General features: G+C 47.0%; 1 protein-coding gene across 8 annotated transcripts in view; it reads left to right on the top strand.

Moving 5' to 3' along the window:
* Positions 1-24,604, top strand: part of ACSL1 (acyl-CoA synthetase long chain family member 1) — a 68,091-nt gene that overhangs the window by 7,894 nt on the left and 35,593 nt on the right. For 5 of the 8 annotated variants that reach the window (XM_070068333.1, XM_070068339.1, XM_070068338.1 and 2 more), the window contains exon 2: positions 13,375-13,601. In XM_070068333.1, the coding sequence (XP_069924434.1) occupies positions 13,407-13,601 (195 nt within the window). In that variant the 5' untranslated portion in view covers positions 13,375-13,406. Of the gene's footprint in view, positions 1-478; positions 8,804-11,493; positions 11,669-13,374; positions 13,602-24,604 lie in introns of those variants that run through there. The other 3 variants (XM_070068336.1, XM_070068335.1, XM_070068334.1) reach the window with 3 other exon arrangements.

The following is a 24,604-nucleotide window of genomic DNA, read 5'->3' as shown; positions in this document are numbered from 1 at the left end:
TTCTTCTGCTTTCCAGGGGTGCTTCAGTATGCACTTTGATTTTTTTTTTTCCCCTACTAGGGATGTGATGGAGACTCTGGCTAGGCAAGTGACCTGAGAGGCTGCAGATAGTCCCCAGGAGACTGAGGGCTGGTCTCCAAAATGGGACACATGCATAGGTGTGTGTGTGTTGGGGAGGAGGGGGATTGGGATACAAGATGGAAATAACGGAACTTCTATAGTTATTTTTTTCCTTTCTTTCAAATTCCTATTTGTGTACTTGATAGTGTTTGGGAAATACTTGTTGTGTTTGCATGCATATAGTTTATAAATGAAAGTGTTTACATATTAGGGGTACCTTGATTTACTACTGATTAGGATGCTTTATCCAAAGCTCAAGAACTAGCAAGTGAACTCCTTCTGTACCATACTAGTAGGGCAAGAGACTTCCAGATGCAAGCATAGAAAGGAAAGAGATCATTTTGTCAGTCCCAGGGGCCCAGAAACTGCTGCTCTTTGTAACCACATTGTGATCCGTGTCCAGATGGGTCCCCGACTGCAGGACCCAGGTTAAATCCGGAGTACGTTTCACCTTTGGTGCCAAAAACTTGACAGTGTGGAAGTTTCATTAAGGTAGGGGTTTTGTTTTTTCTCCATTGTTCATTTCTGTATGCTCTGACGCTGGAGCTATCACTGGCATATAGTTGTTACTAAGTGACTGTTTGCAAGCTGGAAATAGGGATCTTTTCTCTCTCTCTTTTTTTAATGATTTTTATTGATATAAGGGGAACACATTTGGGGAACACATTTCCTGTGTTTCATATATATGGATTTCAGAACATAGAAATGCTTCCCTCCCACCCTCCCTCTGCTTCCTTTCTTTTTTTTTTTCTTTATTTCTCAAGTTAAAAAAAATTTTTGTTTATTTTAGACACACAGATTCCCCACCCACTGGTTCACTTGCCAAATGCCCAAAAAGAAGCCAGGAGCCAGGAACTCCATCTGGGTCACCCACATGGGTGCCAGGGACCCCACCACTTGAGCCATCACCACCAGGAGTTACATTAGCAGGAAGCTGGGGACTTGAACCTGTGGCCCGTGCCCGCAAGTGACCTGGCAGAGGTCGAGCCGGGCTACGCCTGCACACCAACACCAGGCGCCCCTCCCCACCGCGCGCCGGCCCCAGCTCCGGCCTCCACCCGGCTACTTACACCCTCAGCTCCGAGGTGCAGTCTGTCCTGAGCATGGAGTCCACCAGCTGCTGCAGAAGAGCTTGGTCGGTGCCCACCAGCTTCCCAGGGACAGAAGGAGCCCAGCTGGGGCGGGGGCGCTGCAGGCCCCTCCTGGAGAGCTCCTCCAGTGCCATGCCCCCGGGATGAGTTTAATGAAACAATGTTAGCAAAATGTTTGCTATTGTTGGAGCTAAAGCTGGAGTAAATAGATACATGTTAGCTTTGTTAGACTATTCCGTTTATTGAATAGATTTAGTAATTTCCATAATATATGTTTAAACAAAAAGGGAATATAGAGACTCAAAAACTAGTGTCACTTATTGCAAGCAGGTAATGGCCAAGCTGGACAAGCTCCATTCTTTTTCTCTTGTAAGTACTGGCTGGTTGTTCCATGATCCTCTGCAACTTGTTAGATTTGTTTTGTGTTTAGCTTCCCCAGGGTCAATCATCTCTTCTTATGGTGACCTGAACTTGGTGTAATTTCAGCTTGTGTCCCGTGGTTGTCACCAGTACCTCTCTCATGCCTCCCCAAGCAGTGAGCAAAACCCCTAACCTTTCCTCTGTGTCACCTGTGGCTTCCTCGAGCAGCAGGCCCCACGTTCTGTGAAGGAACTGGCTGGTCCAGGAAAACTCACAGCCTAAGAGTGGTTCGCAACTCCAGTGGCAGTGCCCTGTAAAACATGTACCAACTCAAAACGGGTTCCCTCCAAATTTGGGAGTAGCTACGTGGAAGTCCCTGTGGGTATTCTAGCTGCTACTTACATCTGTCCTGCGAAGCCACTTCTCTAGTTCATCAGTCACCCTGAAACCCTGCTCTATTTTCAGAGGTGTTGGTAACCCTACCCGGCCTTGTGTCCTCTCTGGCCTTCTTATCCAGGTCACCGATAGCTGATAGCTGCGACCTCTCTGAGCGGCTGGGCCACAGGGCCTCCTTGAGGTCAAGGACTGGTCCCCCCAGCTGACCCTGGCAGCAACCTGGAGGGCTCCATAAACTATATGCCCACTGGGCCAGGGCGGGCCTCCAGCCACAGTTTCTCAGCCTGTTGGCAGGAGTGCCACTGTGTGCCAAGCAGAGTTTCCCCACCTCCGCGTCATGACGCTGCCAGTCCTGACCCACCTGCCGCCCCCACCTCTGCCTGCCTCCATGCTCCCAGCACGGACTGGCTTTTAGCGCTGGCCTGCTTTGATTTGGCCTGGTTCCACCCTCAGCTCTCTGGACAGCCCTCCATCGGGGCTGTGGCCCAGGCACAGAGTTTGCTCCCACCTGCAGCTGCGGGGAGCACCAGGCCCCCGCCTTCCGCAGTTGTCACGTCTGTTCTTGTGTAGTCTGCTTAACTGTTGCAGGCGTGTTTGCCTTCACTGACACTCCAAACAGCTGAGGGCACAGAGAACGTTGTAAATGCTTTTATCCTCATGGTGGCATCCTCTTCTGTTTGCGAAGGACTAAGGAGAGCTTTTTATGCCCTGAAGTTTCCAGAGCGTTGCTTGTTTATTTGCAATGGGGCACTCTTTCGAAGGAACACTCAGGTAGAACCAGGGCCCAGATATGTATTTTCTGGGAGGGGTTTATATCCCATCTGTCACTCTGGCTTAGGGACAGCTTGCCACCCTGTGTCCTTTATGGAGCAGGAAACTACTGATCTGACTCTGTTGTATCTTCTGTCTTACAAAATTAAAAAAAAAAATACAGTTAATGTTTAATATGGCTGATTTTAAATGCACTTTACCACAATAAAAATGGTGAAAATATAGCATAATTCAGTGAGTAATAAAAGAGTAATAGTAAAAACACCCATAGCTCCCCCCCCCCCAAAGTTGATGATTTTCAGTTGTGACTATTTTCTTCATATGTTCCTGTTCCCAGGCATATCTGGGTGCAGGTGCAATCCTGGCCATCTTTTGGCTTCTTGTACAGAGTCAGAGGTGCTCCCAGGGCTCCTGATGGCAGGGGATGGAGCCCTGCTCTGTTCCCACTCCACTCTCTATCTTCTCTGGAGCCCACACAGGCTCAGGGGCTGGCTCAAGATTATACAGCTTGCCAGGGGCCCAGCCCAGAAGCCAGAATGCGATCTTCTTACGTCTGAGTCTAGGATTTGCTCCATGTTGCTGTTCCGTTTATTTCCATAGTTACCGCTGGAAGATGCTGGCTTTGTACAAAGAACCTGAGAGGACCGCAGGTCATAGGACCTTCTCTGCGTGCAATTTCTCAAACAAATGGACCTGCAGTAGAGGACAGTTTCTGCCTATTGGGGGCCCAGCTCTGGCTGTTGTCAAAGGACCTTTGATTCCCTTCCTGTGGACTTAGGGGGGATCTTCTTTCTTCAGATACTTTGTGGTTCATCCCAGTCCAGTGTGGAAAAAAGTCTTTCTGGATTATTTTAGTGGGAGAAGGAATTTTAGCTCCTTCTCTCACTGTTATAATAACAGGCCCTACTTGTCTTGCCTAATACCCTTCGACCAAGGTGTCATGTTCTTCACACTGCAGTCTTAGAGACAGAATGAGGACTCTTCCCTGGGCTGAATGTCCTCTGAAACATGCCTCAGTAGAGGCAGTCTGTGAGTAGGAAGCTGCTTCTGTCCTGCTTCTTGCAGAGGGGCTGGGGCAGCCGAACAAACAGGTCTCCTCCTCTCCATCAGCCGGAGCAGAGCTGAGCCACTGAGGCTTCTGTTCTGCCCAAGCCTGCACCCTTCTCCAGCTGTTATCAGTAAACTTCCCCGCCTCGGCATGACATATGCGCAGAAATCACCTGGCAGTAGTAGACCAACATTAGAAGACAAACGGAATAATCTGCACTCTCTTGGGAAATTCCTTCTAATGGAAGCATCCCATCTTAAATACCTCCCCCTGAACTTGAACCTTTCTGTCCCACACAAAGGCATTGGCATGACCAGGCTATCTTCCTCGGGCACGTGCTAACTGTAATTACCATTTTCACAGGTGGATGTCCAGGACAGGCCTTCGTATCTCTGAGTGAAGTGAGGAGGAGGAGGCAGTGTGCTCCAGGGAAGGTTGGGTGGGTCCTGTTGCCAGTGGGCCGCCCACCCAGCTTAGTATTTCAGGAGCCCCCTCCTCAGGAGAGCCCTTGCGTGGTGCTGCAGCCTACATGCTGGAAGAAACCCGCTCTGCTTCTCTGGTTTGGAGGACCCTGTTTTCTGTTGTAGGATACACGTGTTTAGAAGTTGGAGGCCAGCCCCATATGGGGCTCTGGGCTCCAGCTCTCCTGGCATTTGCTAATTTCCCCAAGAAAGGCACAGCATTAGTCTCTTCCCTTCCACTTGAAAAGCCTTGCTTTGCTTCAGGAAGTCAACAGTCATGTGAGAAATGTCTAAGTGTCTTCTAAAGCCAAGAGAGGGCCCTTGCTCCTAAGAGTATGCAGGGTTCTCAGGATGACATTATACCTGAGTGAGATCATATGAGGAAGAAACATCCATGGGGCAAGACAGTGTTTTCCTGTGGCTTTACGTAGTGACTTGCAGCTTTTTCTTATTTCCTCTAAATCACCTTGGAGGTGCTCTGTCCTCCCTCTGTACACTGACTCATAGCCACCCCCTGTGGAGCTAGCAGGGGAGAGGAAGGAGGATACCGGAGTCTGGAAATGCTGTGAATGCCTGCCTCTTCCGTGGAGAGCCACTGTGCTGTCAGTGCAAGCGACGATGCAGCGCCTATTTGGGGCCAGGCACTTTGTGACACATAGTTTGGGTGGGAGTTGGCTCCCTAGTGTGGCAGTGTTGAGGTGGGTCACAGTACCAGGTAAATCAGTCACAAGGGCACCTCTCTCAAAAGGGATTAATACTGGTCTCAAGAGGACCAGTCCTGGGTCAGTTCTCAGGAGAGTGGCTTCTTGTAAAGTGAGGCTGCCCCACACACGTGGCCCCTTCTGCGGGGAGCTGTTTCCTTTTCTGCTTCCCGGTCAAGTTGTGACACAACCCAAGGCGGTGAACAAATGGGGCTGCCCAGTGTGTGACTTCTGCCCTCTCAAACTGTCAGCTACACAAATCTCTTTTCTTTCTAAAGTACCCCGTGCCGGGTATTTTGCTACAGCAACATGAAATGGATGAAGGCAAGTACATGGGCCTATAAAAGTCATCCCTGCTGTGGAGGATACAGGAGGAGCTAAAGACCCCACCAGGGTGCACATCAGGTATTGCTGGGGTCCAAAGGCAGGACTGGTTGCTAGAGAACATGGCCTTGGCCTCCCCGTGGTAGGATTTGCACATCTTGAGAATGCACACTGTAGGTGAAGGAGGCAGTGAGCGAGTCGGCAATGCAGAGCCGGCCCTGGCCATAGGGAAGACTTTACTGAGGCAGGGCTGTGGGGGGAGCAGACAGGACGGGAGCCCCGGGAGGGGCATGCGCGCTGACACCCGCCTCCATGCAGGTGTGAGAAGTGCGGGGCGGCGGTGGAAGCTCTTCCTCTTCGCCCATGAAGGAAGGCTCTCAGGACCCTGGAAAGTGGGGCTGGTAGCACCCCAACTCCCTCCCCCATTCCCACCGCTGATTCCCAGGCTCAGAACCCAGCCCTCAGTGTCATACCTTTTGTGGGTTATTTTTTTCTTTTTTTCATTTCTATCTTGGTCACAAAATCTTAGCTTTAAAAATAATAGAGAGAAGAAATGATTAAAATACTTTTTTTATTGTGGTAAAATACACTTAACAGAAATTTTACTGTTTTAAACATTTTAGAGTATGCAATTACATAATGGCATTAAGTACTTCACAAAATTGTATAACTGTCCCCACTTCATAGTTCCAGAACTTTCCTTTATACCACACAAACTCTGCCCGTGAAGCAATGTCTCCCATGCCTCCTTTCCCCCAGTAGCCTCTGTCCCACTCTCTGGCCCCACAGGTTTGGATTGCCATTCCAGGCACCTCATATGAGTGAGGTCACACAGTCTTTGTCCTTCTGTGCCAGGCTCGGTTCACGTAGGGTGATGTTCTCAAGGCTCTCTGTATCATGGCAGGTGTCTGAATCTCCCTCCTTCTAAAGGCTGAGTCCTGTGGATCTGTATGCACATTTTTGTTTGCCCTTTCATTCATCGATGGACATTTGCCTTGAGATCCTGGCTTTTTAAGCATCATGGTGCATGGCTTTTGTGGTCATCAGTCTTGCCAGTGGCCTTGGTCGGTATCTGAATCACTGCATGTCTGGGTTGCGGCACTTGCCACCCCAGGCCCCAGGCTCCAGGCTTTGGCTTCAGACCTGGGTTCTAGTCCTGTGCCTGTATGGAGCAGGCACAGGACATGCACCTCCACAGCCTGGTTTCCTGATCCTTGAGTTGAAGGCAATAGCAACCCCGTGTGGACTGCGTTCAGTCATCATGTGTGTGATTGCTTAGCCCTGAGCCTGCCACAAAACAGTACCCAGTGCACAGGGTTCTTAAGGAAGGCCCAGCTCCACTGGTTTCCCCAAGCACCTTCCTGTCTGGTCCAGCCCTGTCACTTGTTCAGATTAGTTTGCCAGAAGTTCTGGCCGTGGGGTAGGGACTTGCTTTAGTCATCTTGTTTCTGTCCCCACAACACGGAGCGGCGCTGGTTTTCTTAGCCAGCACTCATCCTCGGAGGCCCCGTTCAACTCCACCTGCCTTTCTCTGCTTTCCGCTGCTCTTACTCTCCTGGTGGTAGGCTGCTGTGTGCACGCACTGTGCCGTGGACTGGATCTTATTCTTGTTTTTCAGCTTGCATCCCCATCTGAATGCAAAACAATCCGTATGCCCCAGTCTAAGTTGAGGGTTTCCCTAAACCACTCTTTCAGTCCTCATTTTAAAGTTCTTCCCAGGCTGCCTTCATGTTGAAAACCAACATCAGGCAGAGAAGGTACCTGGCCCTGAAACCTCTGGCGACTCCAGTCCCGGTCCTTAAGAAGCGCAATGAACTGGACTTGGTTTGTTCTAAAGCAAAGGCATTTAATACCAGCTGGGTAATTATTTCTTGAGGTTTGACCTTAACAAGGGCCAGTGTTGGATATTATTGTAAAAAGTTTTTAAAAATCAGTTTTGAAGAACAATGAAGTATGAAGTTTAACTATATGAAGGTGGATCCATGGGACTACTATTTTGTGTGTGCTTTCCTAACCTTGCACACTTGTGTTCTTGTGACTTGGCGGAGTTTGTTCCAGAAATAGCTACATCTATGACTTTAAAAAATGTTTCAGCTTAAACGGAAAAGAAAACTGTACAGAGATGCAGATCTAGCACAGAATCGTTGGGCATTTCCAAATGTGACTTGGGAGGTGCCTAAGACCACTTTGAAGTTTGAAGGTGCGTGTCCAAGGCATTTGAATAAAATGTTAATGAAATATGAATTTACAGAAGCAGATTTCTACAGTAATTGAGATTGTCATGTTACTTAAACATGAGAGTACTTCAACAAGTCTGGGAAAGTGAGTTAATAGAAAAGTTTATTTTGGTGAAAAATGCTTTGAAATCCATGTATAAGATTTTTCATAATATGCATTTTCTATGAACTTTTTGAAGACCTTTCCTGTGTAGTTTAGTGAATACAGAAGCTGCTGTGAGTTAATATTTGGCCATTTCATCTGCATCCCTAAAAATCTTTCTGTTCAAGTTGAACAGCATGATATCTGGGGTCTCTTATTTTTGGGGAGCACACATGGCAGTTGTAACAGATGCTTTGCTTCTGAAAGCTTGGGTTATATTCCTTCTCTGAAAGCTTTAACAGGTGGGTAGGGAGTAGATGAAGTGTAGAAGTACTCAGCTGACTTGAATATTTCAGCAAATCAACTTTATAAAAACAGGGCATCTCAGCTCTCTTTCCACTTTGTGTCCTCCTGGAAGTTGAATTGGTAATCCACAGGATCACTTTAATGACAATTTAAAACCCAGTGGTTTGAGGTTTATTATAACTTAGTTGAGAAGAAGAGTCCCAAGGCAGTAGATGAGGATATTAATTCCCTATTTGTGCATAAGAGCCCAACGTGCCCCTGGAAGGTTTTTTCCCTTCTGCTCTGAGGGAGAAGCTGGGCGAGAGGCAGCGACTGCAGTGAGGGATTCCTGTGTAGGATGGGGTTTGGACAGCGACCTCTGCTTCCCTCTCAAACCCAGAGCCTCTGGCGTCTCTGGAGCTTCTGGGCCTCTGTCTCTGTAGGGACGGCCTGACTGCTCTTTTGGTTCAAGAGGCAACGGCTTAAGCAAATCTAGCTTTAGGTAATTTGCCAACCAGGGTTAGGGAGCATGCATCCAGCGGCTTTGGAGTGGCAAACTGAAAGGCCAGCAAGTGGTCGGGCTGCTGTCCTCTTGTTCCTTTCGGAGGCCCGAGCTCTGCCCAGCGAGTGCAGGACAAAGGGGGAGCTTTCAGCCTCTCTAAATGGCCCATTGTACAAGGGAGGAGGTGGGGCAAGGAATGGCTGTGTCTTGCCAGCTTGGCTACACCAAGGAAAGATGTCAGGGTTTCGTCATTGGCTGCTGCTGGGGCGAGGGTGACATTTCTGTGGGTGGTTTGAGGGTGCATTCCTGGTGAAGTGTTCCATCTACCTGCTGCTCAGCTTGAACACTTGAGGCACTTCCAAAGAAGTAGTCAGATCACCTGTATTTTCGGTTTATAAATGACAAGAAGAAAATAAAATGCTCGTGTAAGTATAATCTTGCGGAATTGCAGGAGCTGTGTGTGTGTGTGTGTGTGTGTGTGTGTGTGTTTGTTGGGTTGGAGTAGCGGGGGGAACGTAAAGAATGATGGGCCCTGCACCTGCATGGGAGACCAGGAAAAGCACCTGGCTCCTGGCTTCAGATCAGCGCGGTGCATCGGCTGCAGCACGCCGACCGCAGCGGCCACTGGGGGGTGAACCAACGGCAAAAAGGAAGCCCTTTCTCTCTGTCTCTCTCTCTCTCACTATCCACTTTGCCTGTCAAAAAATAAAAAAATGATACCCTGAAGTGTTACCTCTGGCTGGGAACCACCATTTTCGTGGTACAGACTAAGTGGCAAGAGGTGAACCCTTGTGTACACTGGGCCTTGAACCCACATGTTCAGAGGCCAGGGTGATGAGATGAATGCTAACGTTTACGCTGCAGTGGATTTTGGATGCAGCCCCTTGGAAACCTGATCTTGTGGTTTCCAGCTGGGGGGTTCACGGGGGACCTGCGAGTCCCATGTGCCAGTCATTGTGTGGGTGTCCTCAGAGGAGAGGGTTGGTGGCCCAGCAGAGGTTAAGAATCACGCAGATTGGATTTAGTCAGGCAGGTGTCCTGTTCTTGAGCACCTTCGGGAAGCTTTGGGAGTCTTGAGCCTCAGCGTCCTCATCGTCACTTTCTTATTGTGATGTGCAGATAAGACCAGACATGGAAGGCTTTCTGAAACACCAAAAAAATGCCAGCTGTGTGGCTAGCTGTGTTGTCTGGAGTCTGGGCCTGCTGGCACGCGGCTTCCTGTTTTCTGACACTCATGCCCCCCAGTTTCTATCATCCTGCCCTACCGCATCTCTTTCTGCCCAGGTCTATTTAAAGGCGTCCTCGGCTCTGGTTCTTTACGCAGGCTTGTGCCAGATTTTCCTGACCCTTGTTATGCTCCCTGTCGTTTTGTGGTTTTAGATCCCAGATTTATAGGAAATTCGAAAGACCCAGCTGAGCAACCCACTTTTTTGTAGGTGTGGGGAGGAAGGGCGTGCAGGAGCAGCTGCAGAGAAGGGAGAAGCCAGCAGTCAGGAGCCTTGTCTGCCCCCCTGAGAAAGACTGGCTTCGTAAGCCTGTAAGCCAATTGAATCGTATTTTTAGAAAACAGCAGTGTGATTTATGTGCCTGGGCTATCAACTCCCCTAGATGATGGTTTGCAAATTTGCTTTTGAAAGAATAAAAATAAATATTCTGACTAGAACACCTCTGGAATAAGAATGATATATGTCTCTGAATTCTAAACATTTGTTAGCAAGTACGTGAGTCTTACTATTTCTTAGAGACCTGTTAGGACTGAATCTTAAAGCATGGTGCCTGTGTTCGCATAAAGCATGCAAAGACTATTCATCGTGTTTAATTTTCTCTGCAAGTCTGCGTTCATATTTGTATAACTCAAGTACTTTGTTCTTAATAGCGAGGTAATAGAGGGGAAAAGATTTCTAAGGTTGTGATTTACATGGATCTAAATGAGGAAATGTCTTAGTTCTTTGTGCATAGACTATAGTTCTCCAATGTACATTTGCAGCTTGTTACCTGGCTGCCAGTAAGAGGCATGAACTGAACCGTAGCTTGTCATTGTCACCCAGTAACTGTTAGAATTTGGCTGGATTTAGGAGCTTAGCATTACACATTAGTATCTGATAGAATCCCCTTACATGCATGCATGCTACTAAATCTAAAGTTTTCTCAAGTTTTTTTTTTTTTTTTTAAACCTTTTTCTCTAAACTTATTAAACTTTCTTAGTGTAAGGCAGGCTATGGCTTTGCTTCTGCTGATGCTTGAAATAAACAAATTACTCATGTCTGGCTGTATTTGTTTACAGAGGAATTCATATCTCATTCAGGAACATCGTTCTGTTGAACGACCCCTGTGAATTCACAGTTAGGTTTTATGGAGATGACTTCAGGGGCTTTGAAAAGTGAGAAGGGTGTGTGTGGTGGGGGTGGCTAACTCCCATTCACGCTGAGAGTACTAGAGCAGGTGAGCAGGCGATGATGTGAAGACGGGCCAGGCTTGCACGTTAGGTTCCTGAGGTTGCTTTGCGTTTTAGAGTGGCAGGATTGTTTCTGACCTGCAGCACTCGGGCCAATAGGAGCTGGACTTGATCTGTCTGCTTATCTCTGAGGTCTCTCAAAGGCCTTCCCTTATGCCTGGCAGACTTAACTTGCTTAGGTTTGTATCATCCCCTTTAGATGGTTAACCCATTGAAAGCCTGGTCCAGGTCATTAGCCCTGTCTCTCCAGCTCCTAGCACAGTGCCCCGCACGCACTGGACACTCAAGTGTGTCAAGCATCAGGAGCAGCTCAGTTCCTGTGAATTCATCCAGAATAAATGTGCTGTGAGTGCACTCTGGGCAATCTGCTTCTCTCTGGGTCATGTTGCCTATTAGTTAGACATGCCACCCAACATCCGATCCCGCATTTCAGTGGTTTACGATAAATATGCCCATTGTCTCTTCTTATTGGGAAGCTGAGCAGAAAGAAAACAGTATCTGTTTGCAGAACTGGCACTGGCAGCCACACTCACTGATGCCTGTCCCTGCCCATGGGTGGAGCAGTGGGGTGACTCTGCTGCCTGCTCCTCATTGGCCCATCCTCCACCCCTGTTCTCCTGAGAAGTCAAGTATGGATTTTGCCTGCTAGTTACCTTTAGCCCAGTGGGCAGCCGCAGAGCCCTCGGCATGTGACTAATGCCCTGAAAGACCTTGGCAGGCCGGGTAAGCGCCGGCTGAGCTCTGCAGCCCCACCCCCCTCGTCGCCCTTTTCTGTTGCTGCAGTGGCGTGTCACCTAGCAGTCAGCTGTCGGTGGCACAGATGGTGAGTGGCTTTGTAAGTACTGCTGCTTTCTCTCCAGAATTAGGACCTGAAGAAACTTGCTTATCTGCTCTTTCTCTGTTGTGTTAAACCTTGAATTCTCCTCCGTGAGAGAGAGAGAGAGAGAGAGAGAGAGAGAGAGAGAGAGAGTAGCACATGATTGAGTAAGCCAAGCAAAGATATCATACTGGGTCCTGTCATATTGACAGCCAGGAGAAACAGCTTGATATCCTGCTATTCTGAGAAAAAAACAAAAAACTATTCCAGTATAGACTATAAACAGAGGATTTCTATTTTTGAAAAAAGATACTTTCAATCTTGTGATTCAAATATTAAAAAGAATATATGAGTATAGTAAATAGCTCACGAATACCATCTGAACTTGGAGTTAAAATGTTAGCACTTGTTGCATTGCCAAGAAGTTTTTGAGAAAACTCTTCTAGATCATTTACTATTATTTCCTTCTGTTTGGGGCCAAACTTGAGAGTAATTATTCATCAATATTTTTCTAATTGTAATTATTCCCACTGATTTTCTGCACCACATGTTGATTTGATATATTAATCTATATATAAACTGTGACATTCATTTGGGACTTTCAGTTTTTCTATGTAGATGTATCAGGTTACGCATCTAAGTTTCTTCTGTGTATTTTAGCTCCTGACTTTGTTGGTAAACTCCTTGTAGGCAAGCATCATGTTTATTGCCTTTGGACCTTACAGTTCTGCACTTCACACTAATCACAGGGCATTGGTAAAGGAAGTAGTGATATCTAAGTTTTGCTGAGCGCCTCCTGGTGTGTGGCACCTTCCTAAGCTCTTCATGTGTGTCCTTTAGTCATCATAAAGGCCTCAGAGGATAGGCAGTATTGCCATCTCCTACTGTAGATGAGAATCCTGAGGTCCGGAGAGGTGAAATAGTTTGTCCCAGACCATAAAGCTAATGGAGAAGCAAGACAGGGCTCCAGACTCTAGACTGTTAACTGTTCTGTACTTTCTCTCACATACTGTGCTATAACCTCTCGCAAGAGAGCTGGTGTGTGTTTTAAAGTTTTCGCCTACCATTTTATTTGTTTATTCATTGTGGATATAATAACTTAGGGAATATAAAAGAAAATGATCTTATCAGAAAAGCTAACTATAGATTTCCCAACATTTATATTGCCACCCTGTGGCGTGACCAGTGCAGGGAAGGGAAGGGAAGAGACGTGTAGAAATGTAGATCCAGTCTGTTTTACCAGTTGGGGAACTTGTCCTGAGATCTATTGGAAGAAATAGAAACTGATGGCCCTTAGATGGTTTGGTCTTGTTTGTTCCTTTCCACTCATATCCCTAGTCAGTAGTCTTGATAATGAGACTTGAGTGTATTTGATTAGGTGGAAGAGAACAGAGATGTGATGTCAAGGAATAAAATAGAAACTCATACCACTTATGTGAGCATTTTATGATGAGAATTCTTTGTGAGTAAAATCCTTTTGATGTGTTTAAAGAAAGCAAGATAATTTTTAACACAAGATAATGGAAAAATAGAACAGAAATGAATTATTAAAATGGTTTTAGAAAATGAAATTTGACAGCCAGGGAAAGACCCGGGCCAAGGGGGTGTGGGTTTGACGCCTGGTTTGGTTGTCCAGCAGCCGTGTAAGATGGCTGGCCTGTGGGAGCTCTGGAGAGCCATCTGCCTCCCTGGAATGAACGCACCTCTTCTCTCTCTCCTGACAGAATTCAGCTTGGGGAACCACCAACACAGGACCATGCAAGCCCACGAACTGTTCCGGTATTTTCGAATACCAGAGCTGGTTGACCTCCGGCAGTACGTGCGCACCCTTCCCACCAACACGCTCATGGGCTTCGGAGCTTTCGCGGCTCTCACCACTTTCTGGTACGCCACGAGGCCTAAGGCCCTGAAGCCACCATGCGACCTCTCCATGCAGTCAGTGGAAGTGGCGGTAAGTGGAGGGCCCAGCCTGCCTCCCGGGTTTCTCTGCATTTCTTCAGATTAGTCAAACCCCACTGAACATGACCCTGGCCGAGACCACAGTCACAATCAAATTAGCCGTGTATAAAGACACTTTGTATATAGAAATGTGTGCAAGAGACAGATGGCAAACTGAGGTAGAGGCCAAAATATAGGGCACAGGGACAAATGAGGTGATATACGTTGGTTGTCTATCCACAGTCACACAGAAGATCATTCCAGAAATCACGTTGGGTTTCCACCCTGTGCTGGGCACTGTGGCAGGCCCAGAGGGTTCATGAGGCGAAAGGTAGCAGAGTCCCTGTTCTCACAAGGGTTGTATTCTAGTAGAGAAGTGTCACACACATGTGGCAGAAGGAGGAATTTCATTTGTTTATCTCATACTCTGGACACATCCTCAAACTGTTGAAAAGGACTCTGAGATTTCAAATAGGATACGCCTGGCACAGGGAGTTGCCAGGTTAACATAGCTGCAAGACATAGGCTAGGATGTGAAGAAACAAAACATTCCAGAGGTGTCTCGAGTTGTCGAGTGCGGTAGTTGTACGTGACTTGGGCAAACTAAAAATCATGCTCTCTTAATTACAGAAATTAAACCAGAACATGCGTGATTAGGGATTAATGGATTAGATGCATGGGGAAACCCTAAGGCTTTTTCTAGAAGATTCTTTCTTCAAGCACCTGCTCTGCTTCCCTTCTTAACCTCTTAAATGCACGAGGGGCTGAAAGGATAAGAAGCCAAGTTGGTGCTGCTGCTTTGACTCTTTACATACCCCACCGTGCCATTGCCCACTTTCCTCTGCTTAGGCCAGAACTGGTCTTCACTGTTCAGGTCTTTCCCCACCTGTACAGAACAATGTTGTGAGACAGAATCACCTGGTTTGCTGCTTTCAGCAAACCCTTCCCCAAGTCCCCCAGTCTGATTGCCCGAGAAGAGCATGTGCCCTTCCAAATAAAGTGCTGACTTGATTAATAGCTTTTTGTTATTAAAAGGGTTATAGTTCTTTGCTTTATTTTAGACAAGTTCTTGGATTCATTAATGTGAAACTCTTAAAATATATTAAAGACATGTCAGTCTAATTAATGCCAAAATGTGAATGTAGAATCAACTGAACTACTGAGAAAAGTTGTCTTTATACCTGTTTCTATTCTGAAGGCAAGGTATCTTAGTATTAGCTAAGCTAAATATTAGCTAAGCTAATCTGTGTGCCAGTTTAACTTTTTCTGATAGATTCATGTGAGTTTTTTTGGCATTCCTTGTCTTCTGGCAGACCACCAGTAACAGTGTCATAGTTATGAAAATAGTAGTTGGCAAGTCCAGAGTAAAGACATTTATAATTTAGCAGAAATACCTAATTCTTATTATATAAGAAATTACGGGGGCACTTACAATGTGGATTTTTTTTTAAGATTTATTTATTTATTTATTTGAAAGTCAGAGTTACACAGAGAGAAGGAGAGACAGAGAGAGAGAGAGGTCTTCCACCTGCTGGTTCACTCCCCAGTTGGCTGCAACAGCCGGAACTGTGCCCATCTGAAGCCAGGAGCCAGGAGTTTCTTCCAGGTCTCCCATGCAGGAGCAGTGGCCCAAGGACTTGGGCTATCTTGTACTGCTTTCCTAGGCCATAACAGAGAGCTGGATCAGAAGTGGAGCAGCCGGGACTCGAGCTGGCGCCCATATGGGATGCTGGCATTACAATTGGGAGCTTTGCCTGCTACACCACAGCGCCGGCCCCACATGTGGGTTTCAACTTCAAGTTTAATAGAAAGCTATTGTGTGTTATTAAAATAATTTTACCATTCTCTGCAGAACAAATTTAAAACTATGGATAAGCAGAAAGAAAAAATCTGTATTTCTCCCACTTAGTATAGAGGCTTGTTGATTTTTCTCCTTTCCTAAAGGAAGGATTAGATTTAACTTTGGTTTGCAGAATTTGTAGGTCTTAGGAGTAGATCCTGAACTTGCTTTGCTTTTTGACAGAGAAATTTAAAATGTTGAATTAAGGAAGTGACCCTGGAGTTATGGGACTTAGTGATTGTGATGCTTTGCTGTAGGCAGCATCATTGGATGGACTCCTATGGCAGAGAGAGGGGAACTTAATTCACGTCACACAGCATTGGTGAAGAGCCTGGATTTCCAGCACTGCCGTCAGGCCGGCTGCCGCGAGGGGCCGTTGTTGCTTTGCTTGTCCTTTGGAAACAAGTGAACTCCACTTGCCAGTTCTCACCGTCACCCACCCTTGCATCTCCCATGTGTGGTTTTTATCACTCTCCCCTTCCCAAAAGCTTTACATGGGAGATAAAGCCAGAGGAGGCTGCACTTTGTGGGTTGGCCACTTCTCACCACAACCCGCTCTGGCTGTTTCCCAGCCACACTTTTTTAAAGCAGCAGCCCAGGGGCTGGTTCACCTTCCGCAATTTCCTTTTCAACAGCAGGGCTGTGAAGAGGCCGGGAGCCTCCTGCGTGGCCCTGGGAGAAGGCAGTGAAGACGCCTGCTGTAGTGTGGTGCAGAGAGGCTGGGCTCGGGCAGAGTGCAGCATCTGTCCTAGAGCTTCCAGCGTGTCTTCACCAGGACCCTGCTTGAGAGCTGTGGCCTGTGTGTGCTGTCAGTGTTCACCAACCTGCGGCTCTGGGAGGAGCTTCCGTCTTCCAAACCTTGGTGGTGCTGCTGCTGCTCCGTGCCTGGGCAATGCTCTGTGGGGTGTATTTGCTCACTTTCACAAGATTTCTGGTTTTAGCTTGTCTCCCCCTGTTCTCAGATGGAGAGGAGCCCCACGTGAAGATGGTCTTGGAACCTTTTATGATTGGTTGGGCCCAGCCCCCAGTGGCTATGCCGGTAAAGAAGAACAGGGAGGCAGAACTGTGACCGAGGCTGGGCCTGCTCTCTGTTTAGCGCGGGCAGCCCTGGGCAAGTTCACTGGCCTTTTGCAACCTTCAGAGTCCTCATCTGAAGTTAAGGCACCTCCCCTCCTCCCGTACTGCCAAGAGGACCACACAGATTCAGCGTCCACCTGGCCCGCAGTACACGTGCAGTGAATGCTAGCTGTCTTCCCAAAGTGTCTTCTGTTATCACCCTCCCACTGTGGACGTGGGGAAACTGGGTCAAAGAGGGGAAAGCTGTCTTACCGTGAGTGGGAGGTCGAGCTGCGCTCTGCTGCTTCCACAGGTGGTAGCTGGAAGCCGTGCACTGTAACTAGGGCTCCTGGGGGAGGGAACAGGCAATAAATAAGGCTAATCAGGAAAGGTGCATCTGAAGAGTCAGTGGCCACAGCCACAGCGGGCTCTTACGAAACTGGATATTTATGTATTTTAGGCACATGAACCAGAAGGTAGTGAGAGACATACAGGTGGAAAGGGGACAGGTAAGATAAGAAGTGACGCCTAAATTCTGTACACAGGTGAGGTACAGCATCAGAAACTGCCAAGAGTCAGGTGAGGGTGAGGGGTACGGGGCTGTGAACACGTGAGCAGTTCTGTTCTTCCCACATCCAGGTGGGGACGTGGTGGGTGGGGACAGAGAAGAACTTGGTGTTGCTAGGGGCGTAGACCCATCTGTCATGGCTCAAAGGGTGTAACCATGAGTTATGAGAAGTACAGATGAGAATTGTCACTGCTGAGGAAGGTAGTAGAAAGAAGATGTGAGCTGCTCTCACTGATGAGAGGTATTTATAGGCACTGAGATGACTGACTTGTCAAATTGGATCGGAAGGTTTTAGGTAGCTGCTGCTAGATTACAAAGCACTTAAATGAAAACCCGTGTGATTTTTGTTTTTTACACAAGAGAATGGAGTCATAGCAAGTAAAAGCTTTTTTATACATCCAAGTCCTTAGCCCTAAGACTTTATTATTTTAAGAATGTGATGAGGATTTAGATTAGATTTTACTTCTGGTGCCTAAACAGTTTAGCCCATAGCATATTCACTGTCTAGACTTCTCATTAGACCTCGGTTCTAGAGTAAATTCATATCCTTTAATGTGTGGAACCAGTTCCTTGGGTATAACTCGTCTTATTACCAGATTGGTTGACTTAGTTCCACAGCAGATGATCTTGACATTCAGGTCACATGCTGATTAGTGACCCTTTTGCACAAAAGCTTAAAGCTTAGATGTCCATATGTTGGCATAGAGACTCCTCTGCTAAGTGACTTTCCTAAGCATTTTAATCATGTGTTCCAGAAAGTCCAATAGGGAGGATGTGAAGCTTTGGATTTAATTCTCCACAGACCAAGGAATAGTTATCAGAATCATTTTCTTTTTTTTTTTTTTTTTTAATCTTTTATTTAATGAATATAAATTTCCAAAGTACGACTCATGTGTTACAATGGCTTCCCCCCCCATACCGTCCCTGCCACCCACAACCCTCCCCTTTCCCACTCCCTCTCCCCTTCCATTCACATCAAGATTCATTTTCGATTATCTTAATATACAGAAGATCAGCTTAGTATACCTTAAGTAAGTATTTCAACAGTTTGCTCCCACACAGAAACATAAAGTGAAAAATAATAGATGATTTTTTTTTATTTTTATTTATTTATTTTTTTATTTAGATGATTTTTTTTAAATGATGATGAAATCAGATCAGACCTATTGTCATGTTTAATCCCAGTGAGAGTCAAGTTGGGAATTGATAATTTCTTTTTTTTTTTTTTTTTTTTTTACAGAAGATCAGTTTAGTGTACATTAAGTAAAGATTTCAGTCGTTTGCACCCCCATAGAAACACAAAGTGAAATATACTGTTTGAGTACTCGTTATAGCATTAAGCCTCAGTGTACAGCACGTTAAGGACAGAGATCCTACATGAGGAGTAAGTGCACAGTGACTCCTGTTGTTGACTTTACCAATTGACACTCCTGTTTATGGCATCAGTAATCTCCCTATGCACCAGTTATGAGTTTCCAAGGCTATGGAAGCCCCTTGAGTTCTCCGACTCTTATCTTGTTTAGACACGGTCATAGTCAAAGTGGAGTTTCTCTCCTCCCTTCAGAGAAAGGCACCTCCCTCTTTGAAGACCTGTTCTTTCCACTGGGATCTCACTCACAGAGATCTTTTTGCCAGAGTGTCTTGGCTTTCCATGCATCAGAATCATTTTCATTCAACAAATGCTGGAGCTTCTGCCACCAGATGTGCACAAGTTCAGGGCAGAACACGCTGCCCTTGCAGAGCTTTTGGGCCAGCAGGAAGTGCTGCCCTTTATGGCAGAGGGTGAGAGGCATCCATAAAGTAAAAACAATGCAGGTGACTGGTTTTGCTGCCACAAAACTAGAGCTGTGGTTCCTTCCCAGGTAACAGCGTGACTGCAGCACAGTATGTGTAACATCTCTAGGCTGTAGTGGTTTTAAAATTCAAAAGTCACTGTCCCCCACAGGTTTGCTCAATGGTCATGGCTTGCACAAACTGACCACAGACCTCCCAGCCCACATGCACATTGCAACAAGGCCTAACATTCTTGGTCCACATTTAGAGGGGGTGTGCATAGAGCATTCTACTGTCAGGTTTTCCCATGTGGCTGGCAGAAGTGCTCATTTTCGCATAGTCAACCTTGACATACGTGTGTGTGTAAAGGCACACTTGCAGACCTGCCTAAGCAGTTATTTCAAGAGAAGAGAGGAGGTGATTGAGTCCTAAGTTTCTGTGAAGACCCACACCAGACTGGGGGAGATAAAGCAAGTGCAGACCTCTGGGGATAAAGATGATGGAAGCATGAAGAATGACATTTCCCATCTAGACTTGAATGGCTGGGCCTGGCTCCGAGCAGGGGAGCTTTTGTTGTGTGGGTTGGGGTCACATACTGCTGTGAGGACCAAACCCACCATGGAAGCTGCCAGGGAGGACATGTGGGATTGGGTGGTGCCTTGGGTGTCTGTCACCAGCGCCATCCTTATGGGTCTACAGGGAGAGTGCCAAAGCCGGTTGACAATAGGCTAACAAATTTGTTCAGGAAGGAGGTAGCAAGTGAACACTAGAGGAAGGAGAACTGTTAGGAAGAGTAGTAGTATCTGGTTCTTTCTCTAGCCATCTATATAAATCTGACATATTTCTGTAGTCATTTGTTATTGGCAACCTATTCTACTGGTGGCGCACATGAGACTGTGGAGGACTCTTGCTCCAATGCTGTGGCGTCACATCCATCAAGATCCTTGGGTAAATCTTGTAAATGTTGGCTCTGCCTAGGCCCTTGCTTGTGTTTACTCACTGTTACAAGTTCCCAGTCACTATGTTTTATAGCCTGGACTTCCCATGACTCGATTGCACAATACTTGTGCAAGCAGTCAAATAAAGATGTGAGCAAAGGTTTACCTTTTAGTTCTGCCCCGAGCAACTTTGCTAAGGTGTTACTCAGAGAATTCTTAGGTATAGTTTCATGAAAAGTGTCCCAGCATTTGAAGGCATTTGCAGCAAGCAGTCCTAGTGGCTGGAGGGGAGAATGGAGAAAGTGACTGCTTTTGTGTAAAGTCATTATTCTGACAGTGTGACAGTCTGCAAGTGCCAGCACTTAAATTTACAGGTAACTTTTGTACCTTTTCTAAAGCACGATGGGCTTCTTAATAAAAAAATGGAAAACCCTGCTTATTACTTTTTCTTACTGCACTCACATTATAGGAAACTGCACTGTGAGTTGCTTTTGGAGGTGTTTGAAGAAACACTCTTGAGTGCTTCATGATTTGAATTAGGTGCTCAAAGTATGGCCAGTGATGAGCAGGACGGTTGGTTGGGGTGCCACGCAAGTGTATCACGGCAGCTGAAGGCCAAGTGTCTGAACTTTGAGTGACTACTAGGCAGCAGGAGCAGTAAGTATCTGCCTAGGTATTCAAGGAAAGAAAGGAGTTGTTTGTTATTTCTAGAAAACTGTCCCTGGGATCCCCGTCACCAGGAAGAGAAAGCTAAAGTTCACTCAGTTATAGGAACAGGGTCAAGCAGGTGAAAACACAATTTGATGTTATACCAGTGGTGCCACTTCTCACAGGCTCGTTACACGAGGAACAAGTGCACCCATAATTGACAGAAACACAAGCTGTGATATGCATTTGAATTTAAAAATAGCCTCTCTCCCAAGTGGGACAAACTGGTGCCAAATGAAAAATGACAAATGTAGACTCCGTGTGCTGCTCAACAAAATCCTTACTGCACACCAGCATCCTGAAGGCTGGTGACGGTGAGAGAGAGAGGTGGGTGCCTTCCGACGAGGCAAGGGACAGTGCCTGGCGCGTTCTCGGGCCGTGTGCAAATCCATGGCAGCCTTCCTTTGTTGGAACAATGTATGGCTGAGGGAATTTGTATCTCGTGACTGCAAACTTTCTTCCCTTTCATTGAGATGAGAGGCTGATCTTTTCTCTCCTGTGACTGGCTGACTTTTTCTCTGGTGATGAAATGTTTTGCTAAGTACCGTGTCAGCCTCCTACTCCCATTCCCATGCCCTTAAGCAAATCCTATGATTGGGACAGTGAGAGGTCAGGAAGTCAGAAACTGGAGGTGAACTGGGGATGGCAGAAAGGCCAGAGGTGCTGAAGAATCAAGACAGGCGGCTGGACATCAGTGATCTGGACCCTGTCTCCCCAAGAGTGAAGATGAAGCTTGTGTGGGCAACTTTGGAGCCTGCAAAGTGACACTTAACATGCCTGGCTGGCCCAGGGAGCCCGTTTGAAGCCCTGCTCCGCCACGTTGTGAATGTGGGGCTGAGAAGGGAGCGTGTCCTCGAGTCTGAGTGTCCTTCTCTGGAAAGTGGCTGGCCTTTAGCAGGTGCTCAGTAAACAGTCACTTACCTTCCACCTCTCATCACGCTGGTGACAAAAGCCGGCACAGACTGTTAGAGATGGTTCCGCCTTCTCTTTGCCCCCCTGAGAGTAAAGGATCTTGGGAAGTTAGCTCAACAGGGAGCCGGAATACCGGGTCCTGTGAGATTAACAGTTCACACTGGGGAGTTTAGGTAATTTTTTAGATATGCTGCCCATTGTTGTTCAGAAATTATTGTGGGAGTGCAGGGTGGGGGCAGTGATGGCTCAGGTAGTTGGATCCCTGCCATCTGTGTGGGAGATCTGGATTGAGTTCCTGGCTCTCAGCCTCAGCCCTGCCAAATGCCCTTGTGGTTGTTCAGAGGGTGAACCAGTGGATGGGAGCACGCTCTCTCTCTCATTCTTTCCATCCTAGATAAATAACTGAATCACTTTTTCAAAGATGTAGTTTGATATATCCAAGATCTAAAGTTGCTTGATATGGTAATTGATGCCAGAGATCCTCTTTGAAAGGTCACCAGATGGAAAAGTAGTTTTGTGCCCATTTACAAAAAGCAGATGATGGTGGTTTGGGCCGCAGGAGAGGTGTGCAAACTGCATGTGCTGGGAAGAACTTACTCCTTGTGGAAGGAAGTGGGAGGAGCAGAAAGAGGCATTTTACCTGAGGCTGCATGCTGCTTTTCTCCCTGGAGGTGGGTTTAGCTCTGCATCCAGCCAGTTACTTGCCCCGCCCCCTTCTCTGCCTCCCTGCCCTTCCTTCTCCCCTTGGGTGTCTCCCCCTCCCCCATTCCTCTCCTAGGGAATAAACAATAGTAACACATTGGGCATCTGATTGATAAAGCCGGTAGATACCCATTTCATAGACCGAAACAAATGAGATCACCATTTGAAAGCTTGGGCCTTCCCACCCCTAAAAAATTCTCTAGAAGTTGTAACTTGCTTTTATATTTAAATAAGGGAGCAGCACAGAATAATTCATAGTCTAGACTCCCTGTTCATCCAATATTGGCAAGAGTCTTTGTCTTGGAGCCGCTGATCCCCAGATGTTCACTGTTTTTTTGACCCTCTTCCCCCCTCTTTTTCCCCGAACTTGCCCTTAAGGGGAATTTGAACTTTAATTTCCTCATTCAGCCTAATTCAACTTGAACTTGTGCTTTCTGATTCCCGCCCTGTGGGGCGCCTGACCTCGTGCAGCGCCTTAGCGCCTGTGGTTGTTGCAGGGCAGCCTCAGGTCCTCACGCGCGCTGATTTGACCAGGGTGCCTTTGACTCATCTTTGTTTTTAAATTGGGAAAACTGGAACCACACCGAAGAGGTCAGCAGCAGAAGAAACCAAAAGCCCATAATCTGTGCTCACTCACAGTTCTAACGCCCGATTTCCTGCCCAGTCGCCCTGCGTGGTCTGGCTGGCTTGCCCCGGCTCCTGAGGACCACTGAGAGAAACTGAAGCCCCCAGCCCCGTTAGCAGGTGAGGGCTGACAGGCTGAATATCTAGTGGTTTTCATGGAAGGAGGTGTCGCTGGAACTCGCCCCACGTGCATGGTTAAAACAGTAACTGAATCCCCTACTCCTGTAGCCTGGCTTCCTGGCCATCTGGAGCATAGCCCCTAGCTTCAGTAGGGTAGCACCAAGGTTGTTAACACCCAGTGCATAGGTCTGGCATTTTCATTCATGGGCTCATGCCCGTGAAAAGTGTGGTTCTTTAGGGGAATGTGAGAGAGCCCCAGATGAAAGCCCAGATCTTGTTGCTTAATGCTCCCTCCCCCATCTTATTCAGTCTCTTCTCTGGAAATCACAGAGGGTGCTTACAATCCCATGATCCTGTGACCTTTCCCCCAGTTTCACCTGTGCCATGAAATGAGTGTCTCTCTTTGGCATATATCCCATTTGTTGTTTGATTTTTCAGGCTGTTGCTAATTATTCTAATTGCTAAATATCTTACCCCCAGGTTACATTGTCAAGATGGCTTTATTAGGGGATATAATTAACTTATTTAACTTTGATTTAGCTCTCTTATCTCCATGTATCTTAAAGTACTGAAGAGGAGACCACATACCACCAAAAATTCAAACATAACCAAAGAAGTTTTTTAGCTAAAGGTTTGTTATAAAATTATCCTTTAGAGCAGTGATCCTCAAAGTCAGAATTGGGAAGTTGAGTATGATAGTTGGTCTATCTTGAAGGGATGTGGTCTCCACATACCCAAAGCTAAACTTTATCTGTTTTTGGAAACGGACCTCTGATCTGCTGTTTGATCAAGTGAAACTGTGCCTTCTCAGCCTTCCAAGTCTCCCTCATTTTCTCCTACACCCACTCACCTGCCAAGTCCTGTTTGTTAGTAGTGTAAAGTGCATCCAAGCTCACTGTACTCTTCTGTCCCACTCCTCTGCCCTAGCCCAGGCCATGCAGGTTGCCTTCTGTCCAGTACCTCTGCCTCCGCTGGGTTGCACACTGCTTCTGCTTCCCGTGCTTTTCTTTCTAAAGCGTTTCCCGGATCTTTGTTGCGTTCCTGCTGGGGACTTTACTGTCCATAGCATGGTGCTTCTTGAACGTCAGTGTCTCCTGAAGCATGGATTTCTGGGTTAGACCCCAGGGTTTCTGCTTCAGGAGCTCTTTCCCAACAAGTGCCGGGTGGTACACAAGGACTGTGGCTCTCGGAGGAGCCTGTGGTCCTGCAACTCCTGGCCTCCTGCTGTCTGTGCATTCTGACGTCCTCTGAGCCCTTCTGCTGTGCCAACACTCCTTGGAGTCCCTCTGCTCCCTTCAGGACAAGGTGTGGGCTACTTCAGTACCAGTTGTGTCTTACTTGCCTGTTTCCCATCCTCCCCATGCATTGCCATGAGAATAACACAGCAGAACGGCCATTAAGAAAAACCATGGGTGAATGAATGTCATGAAGGGAGCCATATAGGAGGCCCTCTGTGAGCCAGCCAGGCTGCTGTAGCTTTAGGCCATGTTTCAACAGGCAGCATAGGTTGGGCCTATGGCCAAGAGACTACTGTTGATGGCAGCTGGCTGCTCTTCATCTTGCATATCTCTATCTCTTACCTTCCTTACCTTTTCAATTCCTCATCCTTCACACTTTCTGTCGTCCTCTCCTCCTCCCCTTCTTATCCCCCCTAGCCTTAGTGTCCAGGGTCTGTTGGTGGTGTCATGGGTGGAGGCTTCTGATACTTACTGTAGAACCTCAGAATTGCTTTTTTTTTTTTTTTTTTAATTTACTTGACAGAATTAGACAGTGAG

The sequence above is a fragment of the Oryctolagus cuniculus genome, chromosome 2, assembly GCF_964237555.1.
Source record: "Oryctolagus cuniculus chromosome 2, mOryCun1.1, whole genome shotgun sequence".
NCBI lineage: Eukaryota > Metazoa > Chordata > Mammalia > Lagomorpha > Leporidae > Oryctolagus > Oryctolagus cuniculus.
Note: the sequence above shows the minus strand (reverse complement) of the source record. Positions and strands in the feature narration are given on the sequence as shown.